Source organism: Anopheles bellator, chromosome 2 (genome assembly GCF_943735745.2).
Source record: "Anopheles bellator chromosome 2, idAnoBellAS_SP24_06.2, whole genome shotgun sequence".
In the NCBI taxonomy this organism is placed as follows: Eukaryota; Metazoa; Arthropoda; class Insecta; order Diptera; family Culicidae; genus Anopheles; species Anopheles bellator.
The window spans coordinates 80770264-80788312 of record NC_071286.1 but is presented as its reverse complement, the minus strand read 5'-3'; the positions used below and the strand labels follow the sequence as shown (position 1 = coordinate 80788312).

General features: G+C 51.8%; 2 protein-coding genes across 2 annotated transcripts; one reads left to right on the top strand and one right to left on the bottom strand.

The window, feature by feature from the left end:
• Window positions 1-4725: 4725 nt before the first annotated feature.
• LOC131211659 (aldehyde dehydrogenase 1A1-like) lies at window positions 4726-6620 on the bottom strand. Its single transcript, XM_058205232.1, has 3 exons — window positions 6441-6620; window positions 5590-6370; window positions 4726-5518 (listed from the first exon to the last, which is right to left on the bottom strand). Exons 1-3 carry the CDS (start codon window positions 6474-6476, stop codon window positions 4866-4868), a joined length of 1470 nt encoding a protein of 489 aa, XP_058061215.1. The 5' UTR covers window positions 6477-6620; the 3' UTR covers window positions 4726-4865.
• A 1697-nt stretch (window positions 6621-8317) lies between these two features.
• On the top strand, window positions 8318-10051 carry LOC131209012 (trans-1,2-dihydrobenzene-1,2-diol dehydrogenase-like). Its single transcript, XM_058201976.1, has 3 exons — window positions 8318-8756; window positions 8823-9364; window positions 9621-10051. The coding sequence occupies exons 1-3, from the start codon at window positions 8552-8554 to the stop codon at window positions 9888-9890; spliced, it is 1017 nt and encodes a 338-aa protein (XP_058057959.1). The 5' UTR covers window positions 8318-8551; the 3' UTR covers window positions 9891-10051.
• Window positions 10052-18049: the final 7998 nt, after the last annotated feature.

The following is an 18049-nucleotide window of genomic DNA, read 5'->3' as shown; positions in this document are numbered from 1 at the left end:
TGCGCCAGAGCATGGCCCCCCCGTGGCCCGTGGTTCACCATTATCGAGGGGCACAAAAATTGACGCAATTGAAGTGAAACATTCCTCGCATCCTTTCGGTGGGCCGTACTGCAGGGCGGGTAATAATTATACACCTGAAGACCTTCGTCCGGAAGCGGTCCCGGAGGCCCTTCGAATGCTTGCTTCGGGGGTACGAAGAAACGGCTCCGTCTGCTCCGAAACGGTTACATTTTTGTAATCGTCGATACTTAAGGCAAAGAGACATCACCATCGTCGTGCCTTATGTTACACGCACCTTACCAGCTCGCATGTAGCACTTCATTCATCGCCCTTAAACGTTACGATTGGGTGCCTTTTACGAGCGACAAACACTCAAATTTACGGCCAATTGACTTATGATTATAATTGTTCCACGTGGCTTTCTTTCGCTTCCGGTCCTTCTCGAGCCGGTTTTCTCGATAAACCGGAACCGCCCGGTTTCCGGGTTTTCTCGCCCGGATTTTATCACAGCCGGCCAACATTTTTGCGCATCCCGGTCGTGGGCGACATATCACCGGTGCCCCATTAAAAGGGCATTACAATATCGCCAGCAAACAATGGGAAACGCGGAAAAAGGCGGATTGTCGGTTGGGAGCTAAAAGGACGCTGCCCGCTCGAGTGGCAACATCTTGGGATACCAGATACCGGCGGCAGCCCCAGGAGCTCCTAGGAGTGTTTTATTTAATTGTTCCGACATACGCCTTTCGACAAACGGCTCCATAAAGTCAACATTAACGCCGCGGTGTCCGCCCAATTAGTGTCGCCAGCTGAGGCGTTACTGTTGGCTCAATGGCCCCCTCTTTCGGGTTTCGGGAGATTAATTCTGTTCACGGGAGTCACCTCAGGACCGACCCGGAGATACTTTGCTAAAAGGAGAGCGTAAAAGCTGAAAAGCTCAAGCTAAAAAGAGAACTCTATGAGAGTTTCAGCTAAGAAATTTATTGAATTGACTGGTTTCTTTCGAAAATGGTCCACGTAGAAAATAAATCGGTCAACTGGCACAGTAACTAGCTTCGTCGTAAAGGGCGTCCACAAGTCGGTCGGTTCCGATTGCTTCCCTACCGGGACGGAGGAACCGAAGCTTACACGAGAAAACATGATTTATGCTCCCGCTGCGACGGCTCGGGTGGCGTCCCGGCTACAGCTTACAGTAGCCCTGGGAGGCGTTAAATTTGCATCAACATAACGGACAAGCGCCAAGTTCCCACGGTTGCATCCGAATGCAAATGATGCTCTCAAGGGGGGTCCGAGGGCGGGGTCCCCGGCGTTGGGCAAGAGATTTGAAATACTACACGGTACCTCCTTAAGCCCGCAGGCCACCCGTGGCTCTCAAGATATCTTCCGCCACCCCGCCACTAGCGCCGATCGATGGCATCTGGAGTAATCGAGCTAACCACAATCCACCACGCGGCTGGTCGGTGGGTCGGTGGTGGGTCGGTGAATGTTCCGATAGCATTATGGAAATGGACACACACAGAGCCGGTGATTGGTGACTCGCGAATATGATTAATGTTTGCCCCTGCTTAATGTACCGTCCGGTTGTCGCGGTCTGTCCACTCCCCGGTAATCTGGTGTCCCGGAAATGGGGGTGGTTTTCGGGCTGAGATTTTCTCCACCGGATCCCCCATCACGCCGAGACCCACGACCGAGCACTATTTGTAATTGTCAACTTGTTGATAAAACATTGATCATAAGTTTATTATACCCACGCGGGGTCGCGGGTCGACTTGGGGCCACTTGATTTATCCACTGTCACGCGGCGGCACTGAAATATGCTGCGCAGTGGCCGAAAAAGCCCGCTTTTCACCCTCACAGAAAAACAAAACGGAACAGAAAATGGCGTCGGATAAACGGTGCGGGGATGTAATTTACGCTGGAGCTCTCCACCTGAAGCATTAGCACCGCTCAACTGGGGAACCAGCGTAGGGAAGCTCCTAATCCCGCTTGACGACCGCAGTTTCCACTGCCGACATTTTTCCGACAAGTGGCCAACCGTGTCCGAAACGGTTAAACTTTTTCCATCAGACAACGACGACGGTCTGGGAGTGATCCTTTCACAAGGCTCCATTCGACCGTTCCGGCCGCGAAAGAGGAGCCAGAGAGAGAGAGATAGAGAGAGCATACGTACCAAAGCGGAGAACTAACGTGGCTAAGACTTTTTCTGTCTGGTGGAATAATTTAAAAATTATCAGATTTGCTTGGGTTGTATTACGGAATTATGCTAATACAAGCCGTACTGCTCGCCACGTCTCTACAAAGGAAAAGAGTAAAACCAGGATAAAAGACCAGACTGAGACGAAAGTGAGTCAACGGACGGATGACGAAATGGGTCAAGTTGAAGAAGAAAATAACAAAACCGGTGTCCATCGGAGTTTCTTTAAAACCGACGTTAGAATTAGACAAGACAAGACAAGACAAGCCAACAAAATATTTACTAAAAAACTGTATTATGGATCGAATATTGCATCAATTCAACCATATATTTTACAGTGATAGGTCCACTTTAAGGCTGAACATTTGCGACATTATTGATTGCATGTTTCGCGTTGTTTGCATAATGTTTGCGTCCTACCCATCCACCAACGCAAGCGAACACAAAAAGAGAAACTTTCAAAGAATTGCACTTGATGATGTTCGGTCGAAGCAGCACCAAAAAATAAAACCTCTAATCGCCTATCGGGGGGGGCAAACGAGCAAGCCAATTGCCCGACCAGTTCTCTTCAACCGATAAGCGACGTCGAAAAGACGCCCGGGTAGCGATGCTGCATACCTTCGGATGTTTCCAGCCAGCCAGCCAGCGCCATCGTCTTGAAACCCGCCGGAGATGGTACGCCGTCGTCGTCGTCGTCGTCGGCGAACCACGTGCCGTGCCTGGTTCTCTGTTCCGAGCATCGTTTTGTGTAAAAAGAAGTACGCTTTGAAGTTAAGTTCAAACGATGGCGCACAAGATGGTTCCCCGGCGATGCTCGGAAAAGGGCAGGAATGTAACGCCATACGCTGCGACTCCGAGCGAAGCGCCGGCGAACGGTAAGCGCACGGCAAGGATCCCGAAAGGCTCAGCAGGGGAGCTGACGCTGCATATCGATGCATTTGTATCATATTGTTGCACAATTGGGCACGTTACGTTATTGGATCAGCACAACAAAGCATCAGCACGAAAGCATGGCCCCGAGTTCTCTGTGGACGACAGGCAATTGACAGTAGTTTTAGTTTTCCAAATGCATCTCTCTCATGTTTTTCGATTTCTTCTTTTTACGAGTACTCGAGCACTACTGGCGCGTTACTGGTGGCCATAAAGGATTCGCGTCCCCGTTCGGTAGCCAAGCTTTTGGGATAATTAAATCAGCAATCAGTTCCGTCGAAGCGAAACTTCAACCCCGGGGGAAAGCTAAACATAACAATCCATTATTCAAACTTATGCAAAAAGGTGCTACCAAGCATTACACGCCCCATCGCGCTCGGTGCTGTCGTTTGCTCTAATTTTCACGCCCCACTGACTCGGCTGGCTTTCCCCGGGAATCCTTGGGCGGGCGGATCACAGCGTCTTGTGGGTGAATAATTGCAACGTATTAACTTTTCACTGAGCACGCCTTCGTGTGCGGCGCATGTGAATCTCCAAGCTGTTTCCGGTACGGATCGCGTTTGATGAACTTTCTTAGTCCTGCGCTCCTCCGTGCTCCATCGTGTCCGGATGGAACCGGAACAACAGTTCGCGTGCGAGAGCAACGCTTCGGGTTGTCGGCGTTGCGGGCCTGATTTGGTCTGAACTCCGAACGAAGCGACAGAAGGTTTAGTTGAGCGGTGAAGTTGAAGTTTGAGGGCCCGGAATGGTGGCGCTAATTGTTAAATGCACTGGAAAATCGCATCTCGTGTGCATATTCCGGTGAGTGGGTTTGCTATCAAAATAACCGATGTGGCACGAAGCCACACTCGTTGGCCGGGTTGTGTGTGGCAAAGAAAGTATGATAAATTTGACGAACAGCGCGCTTCGCCCGTGCAGTTGCAACCGGTCTCTTTGAACTAACCCGTTGGCCCTAAAATGAAAGGTACCACGAATGAGCTACATTGAACCGTGATTGAGGTGATCCCCAAATACCGGCAACGCTTCCCGAAACTCCATTATTCATTCGCCAGCCAGCCGCTGATTAACATCTCCTCGTGGCCGGTATCGCAGTCAACCCATCCGTGGTCTTTGGGCTACACGGTCGGGGACCGTGGGAAGTCTGCGGGCTGTTGGCAGAGCAAAACATCGCCCCGAGGAAAAACAAACGCTTAAAAATCGGTTCAAAACGAAGCAATCGAACGAACAAAACTTCGGTGCCCTTTTTAAGTGGCCAAGAAGCGCCTCCGTCAGAGCGCTCTAACCCAGCACCAAGTTTGGGCAACGATTGGGCGGTGGACTGGTCGACGATAAGGGACGGTCTTATCGCTGGCCAGAGCGTTGCCCGCGGAGCAGACGGTGGAGTCTATGTTTTCCTTTTTGCTCGCTGCGAGAGATTTATCGCTTCCCCGCTTCGGGCTGACCAGCGTCCCGGCTGTGCCGTGCGGGTATGCTAAGCGATTGACCGCTTGTTTTGACCACCGTTTTACCAGAACTCCCGTCAGAAGAGATGCTCCGGGGCCGATAAAAGGTGCCCCGCAGAGGTGACGGACACCGGGCGCCTGAGAAAGGAAACACGCTGGGGCTACGTAAAGATGAAGATGTATTTGCCCTGGGCAACACGCAAACAAAAAGAAGCCGGATTTAGCGGAACAAACGCGAGACGCGAAAAACAACCGTACATCAAGATAGGCCGGTCGCAGTCGGAACAGCGGGAATCAAGTGTCTAGTACTTTGCCGGCAGCCGGATGGTGACGGCTTTCGTTTCCAGGTAACCCTCCAGCGCGTTCTTGCCGAGCTCCCGGCCAATGCCGGACTGCTTGTAGCCACCGAACGGTGCCTGGTTCACGACGGCCAGGTACGTGTTCACCCAGACCGAGCCGGCCTCGACCGAGTGGCTAAAGGTGATCGCCTTGGTCAGGTCGTTCGTGATGATACCGGCCGCCAGTCCGAACGACGTGTTGTTGGCCCGTTCGATCGCTTCCTCCAGCGTCCGGAACTTGATGATGCTCTGGACCGGGCCAAAGATTTCCTCCTTCGCGATCGTCATATCGTCCGTGACGTTGGCGAAGATGGTCGGCTCGATGAAGTAGCCCTCGGTACCGACTGCCTTACCACCGGTCACCAGCTTGGCACCCTCCTTCTGACCCTTTTCGATGTAGCCGAGGATCTTCTTGTACTGCGTGTCATCAATCTGCGGTCCGTGCACGGTGCCGGCGGTGAACGGGTTACCAACCTTGCGTGCCTTGGCCAGTTCCGCCGCCTTCGCCACGAACTTGTCGTAGATGTTTTCGTGCACGAACGTGCGTGTCGCGGCAATACAGCACTGGCCCTGGTTCTCGAACACCGCCATGTACGCAATCTTAGCCGCTTCCTCCACTAAAAACAGACACACAAATATTATCGATTACACACCGGGGACATCTCGTGGCCATCGGGTTAAAACCTACCGTTTGCGTCCTCGCAGATAACGAGCGGGCTTTTGCCGCCCAGCTCGAGCGACACCTTCTTCAGGTTGCTGGTGGCTGCGGCCGCCATGATGATCTTGCCGACCTCCACCGATCCGGTGAACGCGACCTTGCGAATTTCCGGGTGCGAGCTGATGGCGGCACCGGCCGTCGGTCCGTAGCCGGGCACCATGTTGATCACGCCGTCCGGGAAGCCAGCCTCCTTCGAGAGGGCCGCCATGTACAGCGCCGTCAGGGGTGTCTGTTCGGCGGGCTTCATCACGATCGTACAGCCAGCGGCCAGCGCCGGTCCCCACTTCCACACCAGCATCGCCAGCGGGTAGTTCCACGGGATGATCTGTCCCACCACACCGACCGGTTCGCGGCGGGTGTAGGAGAAGTGCGGGCCATCCGAGGGCACCGTATCGCCGCCGACCTTATCGGCGAGGCCGGCGCAGTAGCGAAGCGTTTTCATCGAACCCTGCACATCGTACATCGCGTTCGGGAACGGTTTGCCGTTGTCCAGTGATTCCAAGTTGGCCAGAACGTTCGCGTCCCGCTCCACCAGCTCGGACAGCTTCCAGATCAGCAGACCACGGGCCGACGCATCCATCTGACGCCATGGGGACGTGCGTTCGAACGCCTTCTTGGCTGCCTTCACCGCCAGATCCACGTCAGCCTTGTCGCCTTCGGCGATATCGGCCAGCTTCTTGCCCGTCGATGGATTCACCGTCGGGAAGGTCTTACCGCTGACCGCATTCACGAACTGATTGTTGATGAAAATCTACGGCAGAAGGATATACTGCGGCGGTGAGATCCACGAAACGGCCGCAGCGCGCACCCTGCCAACCAACCTGTTTGTATTTAATCTCCTGGCTTGGGTTGGCCATTTTGCGATGTTTACCGGAGCGGTCACAGAAATTCTAGTCAGACGAAAGATACACAGCTCAAGGTCGAATCCGGAGAGCGGTTGGAACCAGCACGATCGCTGCTTGCGCAAGACTGGCTGAACAGACACACGGGCCGGCGTAGGCCATCCAGCCACGCTTTATACCTTCGCGTTTCGCTGCTCGTGTGCGTGCGATCCGGCGACCGCCTGCAAGGTCAACGGAATGCGCCGAAAATGGCCACGGAATTATCTCACAATGCCGGCCGGCACGCGCCTATCGATCGGGATCTGTATGCGTGAAGCCGCCGAGTTCGAGACGGTTCCCTAATTTCGCATGCAAAAGATTAGAAATACCAACACCACCAACGAACGCTGTTTATGTTGGAAATTGCAATCCAGTTCGGTGTCACAGTTGCCGGGCATAATGTTAATGTAAAACAAATATAGAAAAAACATGAGCTACGCGAACGTTTACTTCCATTGTAACCAGTTGAGGGCCAAGGTCATCTCGCAGCTGATCGGCAGTGGGCAGTGGAGCATTCCAACACAAACATTACATGCTCAAGTGCGATTGCTATTGTGTATCTGCTGTGTCATCGTCAACAGTGGCCATTGCACAATCTGAGCCTAGGAATGGTAGGCACCATTAGCCGTAACCGGTTGACGGTTGATCACAGTCGATAGTCCGGAATGGCATTGATCGCGTCGCGTGTGGAACGCCGCCGCCGGTGGGCGGAACAAAGACACAAGATTGATTATCATCACCACCACATTCAAGGAGCCATTATGTGTATGCTCTGATGCAGCAGCGTACCAGAGAGTGGCCATTATCACCTCATGAAATTCATCCAATCATTCCATTGCACTCGAACCGTGGCGTGAGTGATGTGGCTACCGGTGTTCCTTGATAGGCCAGCATTCGATAACGCCGGCTGGGAAGCGGAGGTGCAAAATGTTTGCTTCATGTTCTGGCCTCCGTTATGAAATTCAAGGATGAAAGTGCAGTTTTCTTTCGCTTCTCGAGCGCCAAGCTGATAAGCTGCTATCAATGTTACGACAAATAAGGACAATCGCGCGCAACGTTGCCCTTGGCATTGGTCGTACGATTTATAAATGAAACACGAATTAATGAAAATTTTATATAAAATAATTTAAAATCATAAAATAATACCCTTCACTTTCGCTGGTAAATTATGCTGGGAGGAAATTGTTTTTTGTTAAATGACCTTGTAACACTCGACGTGCTTCAGATCGTGGCAGGCGTTGCAGAACAAACACAGCACACCGTGGAGAGAATGGTGACTCATCTAACTGTCAACACTCCATACCCACTGCCAGTGTTGGGTGGCGTCGAATAAAAAGTAAACAACGTTTCCGGAAGCGGCGCCTACGGCCGCGATGAACTATGGGGAAAGGGTGAACAAAAAGGTATGAAAAATTGAGCTAATTACAGTTCCTTTGATAAGATAAGATTTTGATCACAAATTCAATATTTGCAGATGATAAGTCATCGCTGTGGCGAATGCAGGAGTCATGCAGATTAGATAACTTCGGAAGCAAAACTGCGTTAAAATATCGAAAAATGGAAAACAAAAAAGTTAGAAAAAGTTTATAGATTCTTCCAAAAAAATATCAATGTCCGCCCGGCCCATACAAATTCCCCATAGTGCAATGTCCGACGTTTGAGTGAAGGTGACCGCGTTCGAGTTTACCCACCAACTAGCTTGCCGGCGATAGCGAGCGAGCGTGTGGACACTATCATCCGAATCTTTCCGATTCGATTGTCCTATTGAAAACCGATAAAAGCGGACCGTTAATTGTGTCCCGGTGGGCATTGGCCATAGTAACTTTGGCGAATAATCTTGCCATTCGGTCCGGGCCATTGTAATCGAAACATACGTCAGCAACTGGACGGAATAGATAATTCCTCGCTCACTTACATTTTCGATCGGCACTGTAACCCTTTGCTATTTTGATCGACTAGTTCCGCGTGGATTGTCAGTGGCAACTAGTTCGTCAACAACTGCGCTCACGGCCGTGTCGTCTGTTTCTTATTACGCCGGGAGTTCCGGGAAAATGGGTCCTCTGCGCTGGGGCATTGCGAGTGCGGGCAAGATTTCGCACGACTTTGCGAACGCTGTCAACACGCTACCGGCCACCGATCACCAGCTGGTGGCCGTGGCCGCCCGGAAGCTGGAGGATGCGCAAAAGTTTGCCCAACAGCACGCCATCGGGACGGCCCACGCGGGCTACGAGGCCCTGGCGAAGAACCCGAATGTCGGTAAGTGACGGAGACGGATCTCGTGCCACGGTTCTAGCCGGTGTAACCGTTTCGACCCTTCGCTAGACGCCGTGTACATTGGCTCGGTCAACAATGCGCACTACGAGATCGGACTGTTGATGCTGGACCACGGCAAGCACCTGCTGTGCGAGAAGCCGCTCTGTATGAACGAGGCCCAGGCTAGGCGGTTGATGCAGCGGGCCGCCGACCGGAAGCGGTTCCTGATGGAGGCGATTTGGTCGCGCTTTTTCCCGCACTACCGCGCAGTGCGCGAGCGCATCGAGCGCGGGGAGCTGGGCGAGGTGCGCGAGGTCGAGGTGCACTTTGGCTTCCAGCTGGCGGACGTCGATCGGCTGCGGTTGAAGAGCTTGGGCGGTGGCACTACGCTGGACCTCGGCGTGTACACCATCCAGGTGTGCCTGTGGGCCTTCGGTGGCGTGGCCCCGACGAAGATCGTCGCGTCGGGCGTCACGAACGAGGAGGGTGTCGACATGGAAGTCACCGCGGAACTGCACTTCCCGGGCGGTGGCATCGGGCGTATGAAGACCAGCGCGCTGAAGGAGCTGAAGAACACGGCCACCATCACCGGCACCAAGGGCAGCATGACGGTAAGTTAACAGAGCTCGATACTGCGAATCTTTTTAGTGTGAAGTGCTTTTAACAAAGCCATGCCAAGAACTTTCCCAAACATTACTCATTTTGGAGACGAAAGTTCCTTAAAACAGGTTGCGATTAATCGATAGATGGCCAAACAGCAGTAAAGCTCGAGAGTGCCTGATAAAGGGAACGGTCCTTTAATGGCCTGACGCTACTAATTAAAGGTGTACGTTCTCACGCTCGTTTTCGGTACCGTGGACCAAACAGCTGCACTCCTTTTGGTGCCCCCTCACGCTCACGGATCTGGATGGTACGGTGCGGGAAGACACGTTGCCCACCGCACGCCTCCCGTTCAACTTCCACAACAGCTGCGGTCTGCGGTACGAGGCGGACGAGGTGGGCCGCTGCATCCGGGCCGGGAAGCTGCAGTCGGAAACGGTGTCGCACGCGGACAGTGCACTGATTGCGCGCATCGAGGACGAAATCCGGAAGCAGGTCGGTGTGACCTTTCCGGAAGACACCCAATTTGCGCCGTAAATTGCAGCCGGCTGGCCGACCGGTCACGGAAGCGACGCATTGAATTGGGAAACATGGAATTAGTGTGCTCCGTTTGAGATATAATTATTTTTGAGATTTTGTATTAAAATTTGTTACGTTTTCTTTAGTGAAATCAAATAAGCAATGAATGTGCTACTCCACTTTCTTTACCTAATCATTACCCTACTTTGTCTTCCAGTTGCAGCCAATTCCTTGTCGGTAATTCCCTTACACTACTGCTCACTTAATGCTGGTCCAAAAGCATCATCCCAACGGCAAACGGCGAACCAAAGAGCCCCGAGGATGTCAAGCTGATTGTTTCCAGCGTCGGTTTCTTCTATTTTTGGCCCCGGACGGAACGCCCGGGACGATGTAGCGATTGAAATGTCAAATCCCCTCAGGAATGAAGGGATTTGGGGCTAATAATCCTTTGCTGTAATCACACGGAGGGGTCCCGCATTGAAATCAAACTCAATTCCAGCTTGTTCATGCAAATGAAGCCAACTCCAAAATGTTGCTAACTTCCAGCTCTCTTCCAAACTCCGAACCGAGAGTGGCCGCGGCCGTGTGGCGTATCGAACGGTTCGACCCATCGACTCCAGGCGGGCTCGGCGGCGGGTTCTCTGTGGGAAGGCAAGGTCTTGGCAAAAATGAAGACATCCACCGTCGCACCGAGCTCAGGTTGCCCGGCGTTCGAGGTTGGCTGACCCCATTGACCCAACTCAGGCCAGCCAACCGGAACCATGGCGTGCGCGCCCTCCCACGGCCGCCCTGCAGAATGAAGATATCGCTTACCGATCGGTGGCGCGCAGGATCCCTTTATCTGCTAATGCCATAAATATATCCTTGGCCATCCTTGCGTCGCCGGCATCTTACGGCGATAACTACGGTGCTGCGAGTCCGCCCGCCGCTCCAGGATCCGGAGTAACTCTTTCGTCTCGTACGAAATTAGATTGGAAATGATACCCATCCAGTTTGGCATTTACTCAGCGCCCCTTTCGCGTTGGCACGGACACCACAGCACACAATAGGTCCCGAAAGGTAAGCATCCCCATACGCGGCCAGAACTTGTTGCCCGGACCCACTGGGGGGGATTCCGTAACAATGTGGGTCGCCCCGCACCGTAATGGCCACCGCCGCATCCGGAACGCACGGAAGCACCCCCCGTGTGGATGGCCGCCGGTTATCGACGGGTACGTAAGGCAAACAGTAAATTCAATCAACCTCCAGCGGGCAGAGCGGGGTGCGCCCGGCAAACATTAGCCGGATGTCGATCGGAGGGACCACTAGGAATCCGACGTGGAGAGAGAGCGAGAGAGACTCTCGGCTAGGAGGCTGAAAGATGGAAAAAATTGACAGGAACCGCGCCCAAGGAACCGGCACGATCCGCCGCTGAAGGAATCTTTTGCTAATGAATGTTGATTATGATGATGTTACCGGAACGCATTCCTGTGTAGCGATGGGCCACTCTTGCTCGCGTGTAGGAGGTGAATTTTTAGTTCAAACATATTTGTTCTCCGCCAAAAGCATTCCACGAGGCCGAGAAAATTGAGCATTGGTGAGTTGAAACTGAGGTACGGAAAATGTGAGAGCCTTAGGTAAACAATAAACACCTGCCGGTGTCCTTAAGTTACGATTTGCTTGCTCTTGAGTTAGGCTCCGCTCGATGAAGGGAGATTGTTACATCAACAAATAGATTGAGTACAGACCACCAATCAGCAAAAAAAGGTGCTAAGCGTTAGCGAGTCTGGAAATTGGATTCCGAAAAAGAATAATCGTAAAAGTTTATCTTTATTTAGTGCGCACGACGCACTTGCTGACAATGTCCTCGCTCCCGCAATTGCACTTCACGCAGATCAATCCGCATTGGCGGTGCTCAGGCGCATTAAAACTTCCTGCAAGACGTGCCATATGCCAAAGGCATCATTCGCCACAATAAAAGTTGTTGCTCGCACGCACGCACGCCCGAGCACTAAGGACCCAGCCAGCGGCGCTCCAACGCCCCGCGATGTGACGAAAGTGGCCAAGCACATCGGGTTCCAGCACCCAAAAGTTTCGGTGTTTTCTTTGCACCGCCGGGCCGGGTGGCGCAAAATCACTCCGGCAAACGGAACGGTGATTGCGGGCGAGCAAAAGAAATTTAACAAATTCAATTTCCGACCCCGGACGAGAATCCGACCGGTTTTTGGGAGAGAAGTTTGTTTTGGCCCGCGCCCCACCGTCCACCGGTCGCCCGGGCCCCGGGTGATATAAAACAATCCCACACAGTTTACACAGTCCCTCTTACCTTGGGCGCGGCAGGTACATTAAGCTCTGAAACTTCAGCCCCTGCCCTACCCGCGGGGATCACCTTTTCGCGAACCGACTCGACTCGGCCGGGGTTGCATTTCCTCCAGCGCCGGGACCAGGAGATGATTTCCGGGCCTCCAGCCGGAGCAGGCCGCACCTTTGGGGGCAGCAAACAAGGCGTAGTCGGCGCTAGTCGTAAGAAAGTAAGAGCCAAGGATGCTTTTAAATAAATTACTTCCATCCGGGTGTCGCATCTTCTTACGCTCCGAAGCGGCAACTCATGCGCCCCCGGGAGGAAGCTGCGTCATTGCGTCAGTGTCGTCCGAGGGCCACTATAATTTTTCAACCCAATCCTTTATTGCCCCCACCCTCCTTAGCCCTTGAAGAGGGCTGCTCCCGTTCTTCCCGGTGCCCGGTGCGGACAACCCGAAACGAAGAGACTTCAAACTCCCAAACATCCACCGCCGAGACCGAGGCAAATACCTGACCTGGCGCACCTGAGAGAGGCACTGGCACGGCTTGATTAAACGTAATTAATTTTATCGCATTGCAGATTGTTTTGGATGCAGCAAATCTTCGGGCCGAAGAAATCCGCGGCACCGACGACTCGAGGCCAGTCCTTTTACGGTTCGCTTCAATTCGCTAATGGGCTTTGCGCGCGTTGGTCGAAGTTTGGCGACGGCAACCCCGGTTGGCGAAGGCTTTTCAATCAAATTAGAACGCACCCGAGTGCAATTATGTTGGCGACGGCTCGTTGACCTCGGCGATGCTGGGGAACTGCGCCCCCTAAAAGTCTCCGAAGTTGCACAAATTCAACCTCTGCTGGGTGAAGAGCTCGCTCAAACTCATTAATGGGCCACGAATGGGGGTAGCAATGGCAGTCAAGGGGCCATAAGGTATACCGTGTAATGAGGAAAATGGTGGACAACATTGTAATGATGGACTTCCTGTCATCGGAAGGAAATGTCGATCATCGGACACATTACTTCCGCAAGCGGGAAATTGTTGGAATTGGAACTATTTGCGGGATGCATTACGGGATTGTCAATGAATTGCAAACAACAGTAGATGGATATTAGACAACACAGTGGCGGTTTGCTGTCAATGTTCGACACTGTTAATAGTGAAATTCCTGTGAAACTATTGCACCAGCAATGAGGCCATACATTCCCTCGAGCAAAATTGGATCTCAGCGAAAGGTCCCCCGTCATGATAAACCTGCGTCCATGGGAGCATTTTCTCTCGGCCACTGCAAGGAAATTTCCCCCAAGTCGTCTCCTTGACCCATCATCGTTGATTGTGGCCGCGACGGCCGGGAAAATTATACTGTTGTCGATGCGATTGGTTAGAGTTTCCCCGAAATCCTTCAAACTTTGGCTCCATATTTTCACCCAACACACAAACAAAACACCGAAATCGGGAGCCAAATAATTGCTACCGAGGGCGCTAATTTGGAGTTTCAAGGGTTCGCCATCGAAAACGATTCGCCGCTCGCCCGCGGTCGCCCTTTCGGTTCCCACCGCTGCCCAATACTTGACCGAGGACCCTTCGCATTGGCCGGACTGCGGAGCGCGAATGGAATGTAGCGAAGTGATTAAAATTCAATTGTCAACAACACTGCCGCCACGTGGGGCGGAATCTCAATTTAATGCGAGCCTTTTTCCTGCGAAATTCTCGCCGTTCGGGCCGGGCTTTCCACGATTCGACGAAATACCGTGCTCGCCGCCCACCGGGCGAAGCAAACAATAAATTCTTCCCTCGTCCGCCAAGTGACTGGCGCGGGGGCGAGGAAAATTGTTGAATTAATTCGCTTCGGCTGGCCCGGGAAACAGGGAAAATTAAATGGAAACTATCTCGGGCCACAGCGGACGCCACTTGAGTGGCGTCGAATTTCGCTTCCGATCATTTCGAACCGCTGATTCCGGTGGCCCCGGGTGGCGGCGGGGGGCCAATTGCTAGTGTCACAAAGTGGTTTTATTTCACATTGAAGCCTTCTCGCGCGCCCCGGTGCTCGATTCTAAGCGGGATCGAACCAATTTTGAAACGAATCGAAAACGAAGTGTCGAATCGGTACAGATTGGCCATCGGCTGTAGTTTCACAGCACGACAAATCAATTCATGTTCGTTCGTTTCGCCAATCAGCAGCTAACTGGAGCTAATTGTTTACCTGATAGTAATAGTTTCTTATCCTTGGTGTCTGTTTAGCAGACTGTTTCTTAGGAAAATTTAACAGAAACAGGCACTTTATTTACCAAAACGTTAAAATTTTTAAATTCAGTAAATCATCAATAAATATTATGGATCGTACATTTGAAATAGACGGTTGGAAATAGCGCCATTTGTGCGAACAACCGCAAGCTGGACAAAGTTGGGGTTCAACAGCGTTGCGACTTTATTGACTCGTTCACGATAGGACGATGGAGCACGCTGGGTCGTAGCGATGGAAACGTAAAGCCCAGGGCTCAGAACCACAAAGCAACCGGTCTGAAGACAGTTCAATAGTTCTTTGGCACAGGCGTCGGCCGCAAGCAAGGAACGATGTTTTCCTTTTCCTCCTCAACTTAAGGTCCTGACAATGAATGGCCCCACCGAGTGCGCAGCCAATTCGAAACATTGGAAGGCAAATACTTTTGCCCTATCGAATGTGGTGACGAAAGTCTCCGTCACCGTTGGAAGCGCTTGTTTTGCTTGAAGCAGACTGATGGGGCAGCGAGCGTTATTGCCATGTTAAATGTTTAATCTTGTAAAAAGTCTACCCGAGAAATCGATACAACATCGACAATATCGAGAATCTAAATTATGCCCATCGAGTCTGCCGAAAATCACCGCGTGGCTGGGCATGCATTAGCTTAATGCTTATTCGCGGCGCTCAGCAAACATAACCAGCGTCCGTGAGGATATATTGGCCGCGTTCAATTACTTATTCATACGGTTGTGGTACACATGTGCTTCTCCGGCGTAATAAATCGTACCATAATTCCGCGCACATTTTGAGTTGCTGCACTGACCGTGGGCCATTCGGTGGGATGATTTATGCACAGCGTTCGGGACACGCAACGGAGACACAGAAGAGGGTCGCTCATAAATGTACGGATTCGTCATCGCGGTTTATTGATTGGCTTTTGGAGTAGTGTAATTAGTGTACTTTGGCACAGGCTTTTTTCGGAGCTATTTCGAGAGAGAGAGAGAACATTGTTGACACCACCAACACTGCGCCGTGTTCGGGTGTTAGGTTTGATTAGCATGTTTGGATTTATACTTGGTTGGGAGCGATTTGTTCATCTCCGTATTGCGAAAAATTCCACACAAAAGTTGCGTGTTCACGTTTGAGGTTTCTATTCATAAGGTCTGAAATGTAATTAATATTCGACAGGCGTACGGTCGATGCCGAAACATTAATATTTCATTTCGCAAACAAAGTCAGTTCCGATGAAAGCGCAAATATTTGAAAGGCCATTTTCAATTGGCAAATAGGCATATTTGGCATGTAATAGTCTGCCCACGCCATTTCACCCATTTCGTGCCACAGAAGCACAAAACATGTATATCACTTTGAGGTCAGCAAATGATGGGCAAAAATATTTACCCGATCGAGATTGATAAAATATGGTTCGCTCCCGTAAAATAGTTGGCACGTACGTTCCAAACAGCCTTTCCTAGCGCCCGGTTTTCAATTAAAAACCCTTAACCCATTAAAGAGCGTAAAATTACAAGCCTTGTGCCCTTGATTTGATTATCACATTTAGCCTGATTTTGATGGACATTCGCATCACCCGGCTTTTCCGGCTTCGGGGTCCGAAATTTAAAATAAGAGAAAAAAGGATTTAACATACAAACACTGGCCGGGGTCGTCGAAGCATAGCGGGCCCGAAAACGACGCGATGGGAAAATTCCAGTCGTACGAGATTTTTGGGGCTGAAGTAGCCGGTCTCTCCTTGAGCCTCCGGTCCCTAACCATTTCCTTCAGTCATCGATCAATTTCCTGTCAACGGAGAAAGGAAAGCCCCTTTTCGGGCCCTCTAGGCACAGGCTCACAAAAACAGAATAAAACGCATCGAACATCGGGCCGGAATGCTGAAGTACACAACACGCACACACGCATTTTCCAGGAGTTGGGAGCGGCCACGGGAAAAGGGTGCAAACGTGGAAAACATCCAAGCGACGGAGCGTGATCCTTGCCACGAGCGAACGGGCGAATCACACCCGGAACCACGTCCACGGCGGCACTGATTGTGGGGCAGAAACCGCCCGCCCCGGGGTTGATTTGTGGACGATCGCTCCCGTCGAAGGTGGATCAAAGTGAAGGGTCCCCGACCCCCAACGATCCCCGGGCGCCATACGGATGCAACCGAACGGCGGCGGATCACCGTGGCTCGTCGCGCAAATCAGATTAAACAAACGCCACTCCAACGGCGGTCTATTAAAACGAGTGTGTCTGTGTGCTTGGTGGAATCCTGTAACCGGATGTGGCAGTGACATGTGGCAAATGCGAATGACGGTACGACCAAATGTTCGCGCCACTTCCAACGGGTACGGGGATGATTAGAGTACGATTTGGCGCATCGTCGTCGGAGGGTGTTTTACATCCCCATTTGAGCCGTGTGGACTTCCAATCATCAATGTCAAACGTCGGTCGGATTCGAAGGGACCCATCGCCCGGGAGCGACCGAGAGGCGACATTTGATTGACTTACAATAACCTGCTCCCGGTTCGGATGGCGGTGGGCTGATTCGGTGACGCTGACAGTGGAAACAAACCCGCCCCGCCCCAGCGTGCCCTTTGTGAGGTCCGGGTGGTGCGGCCAGGATTTGTACCAATCAATCAACGGTCGCTACACCCGGCCAGCCATTGTTGCTAGCACCACCGACTTCCCTAATCAGGGTTGCGATTGTGTTCCGTTCGCATTGCTGCCTCGCGTTCCGGAGCATCCTTTCATCGCGCGGGCGGAAAATGGTTTTCCACATAATTGGAGGAAAATTTTCGGTTTTAATTTGTATGCCGCTTGCCCTCTGTTTGTACCGACTTAGAAGAGTGTTGCATGATTTGATTTCGGCATAAAGATGGGATTGAAGTATAATTTCCCACGCAGCCGCTTTAAATGTTATTCGTTCGGTGGCGTTTCGTAATCATTGAAGCCGAATGGCGATACGCCTGCACTGCACGTGGACACCGGCCGGCCAGAAGGCGAACGATGATGAATGGAGGAGCAAATGATTGTTCAATCTTCTATCCCGTGTGAACGTATCAAAATGTACGAAGCCGAAATATGTTACCAACCCACGCTCCACTCCGATATGCGGCGGATGATTTATGGACCAGGCTAATGGACGGAAACTACACAAATTAGCACATTTTTCTACACCCCTTTTTGGCCTTCGCACTTATCACACTTTCCATTTGGCTCCCTGTCCTCGAGGGTCCTGTAACACCGAGGAAATCGTCATTCAAACGCAAACCCCGTCACACCGCAGATCTAGGCACAGCTTCCCGTGGGGTGCTTTGGGGATCCGATCCGTTTGTAATTTACGCAAATGTTCTTTTTCATAACCCGCGCCATTCCGGGACGGCAGGGAAATTAATTAATGTTTGCTGTCAGTCAGCCGGTCTAATGGTTTAGGCAAATTTCCACCACCAGGAGCTGCGACCGTGCGACATACATGGGCTACGCGGACACCGTGTTCGGCAGGACGTAATGTAAGAAAACTCATCCCATACCAGCGGTCACAAGTTTCTACTTGCCACTGTACGGTGTGTCTAACTACATCACGCATCAAATTCAATAAATATCTTCCCAAAACCACATGCCACATTTAGCGATGGGAGGAAAGTGTTAACGAACAAGTTGAGAAAAACAACCAGGATTTGCGTAG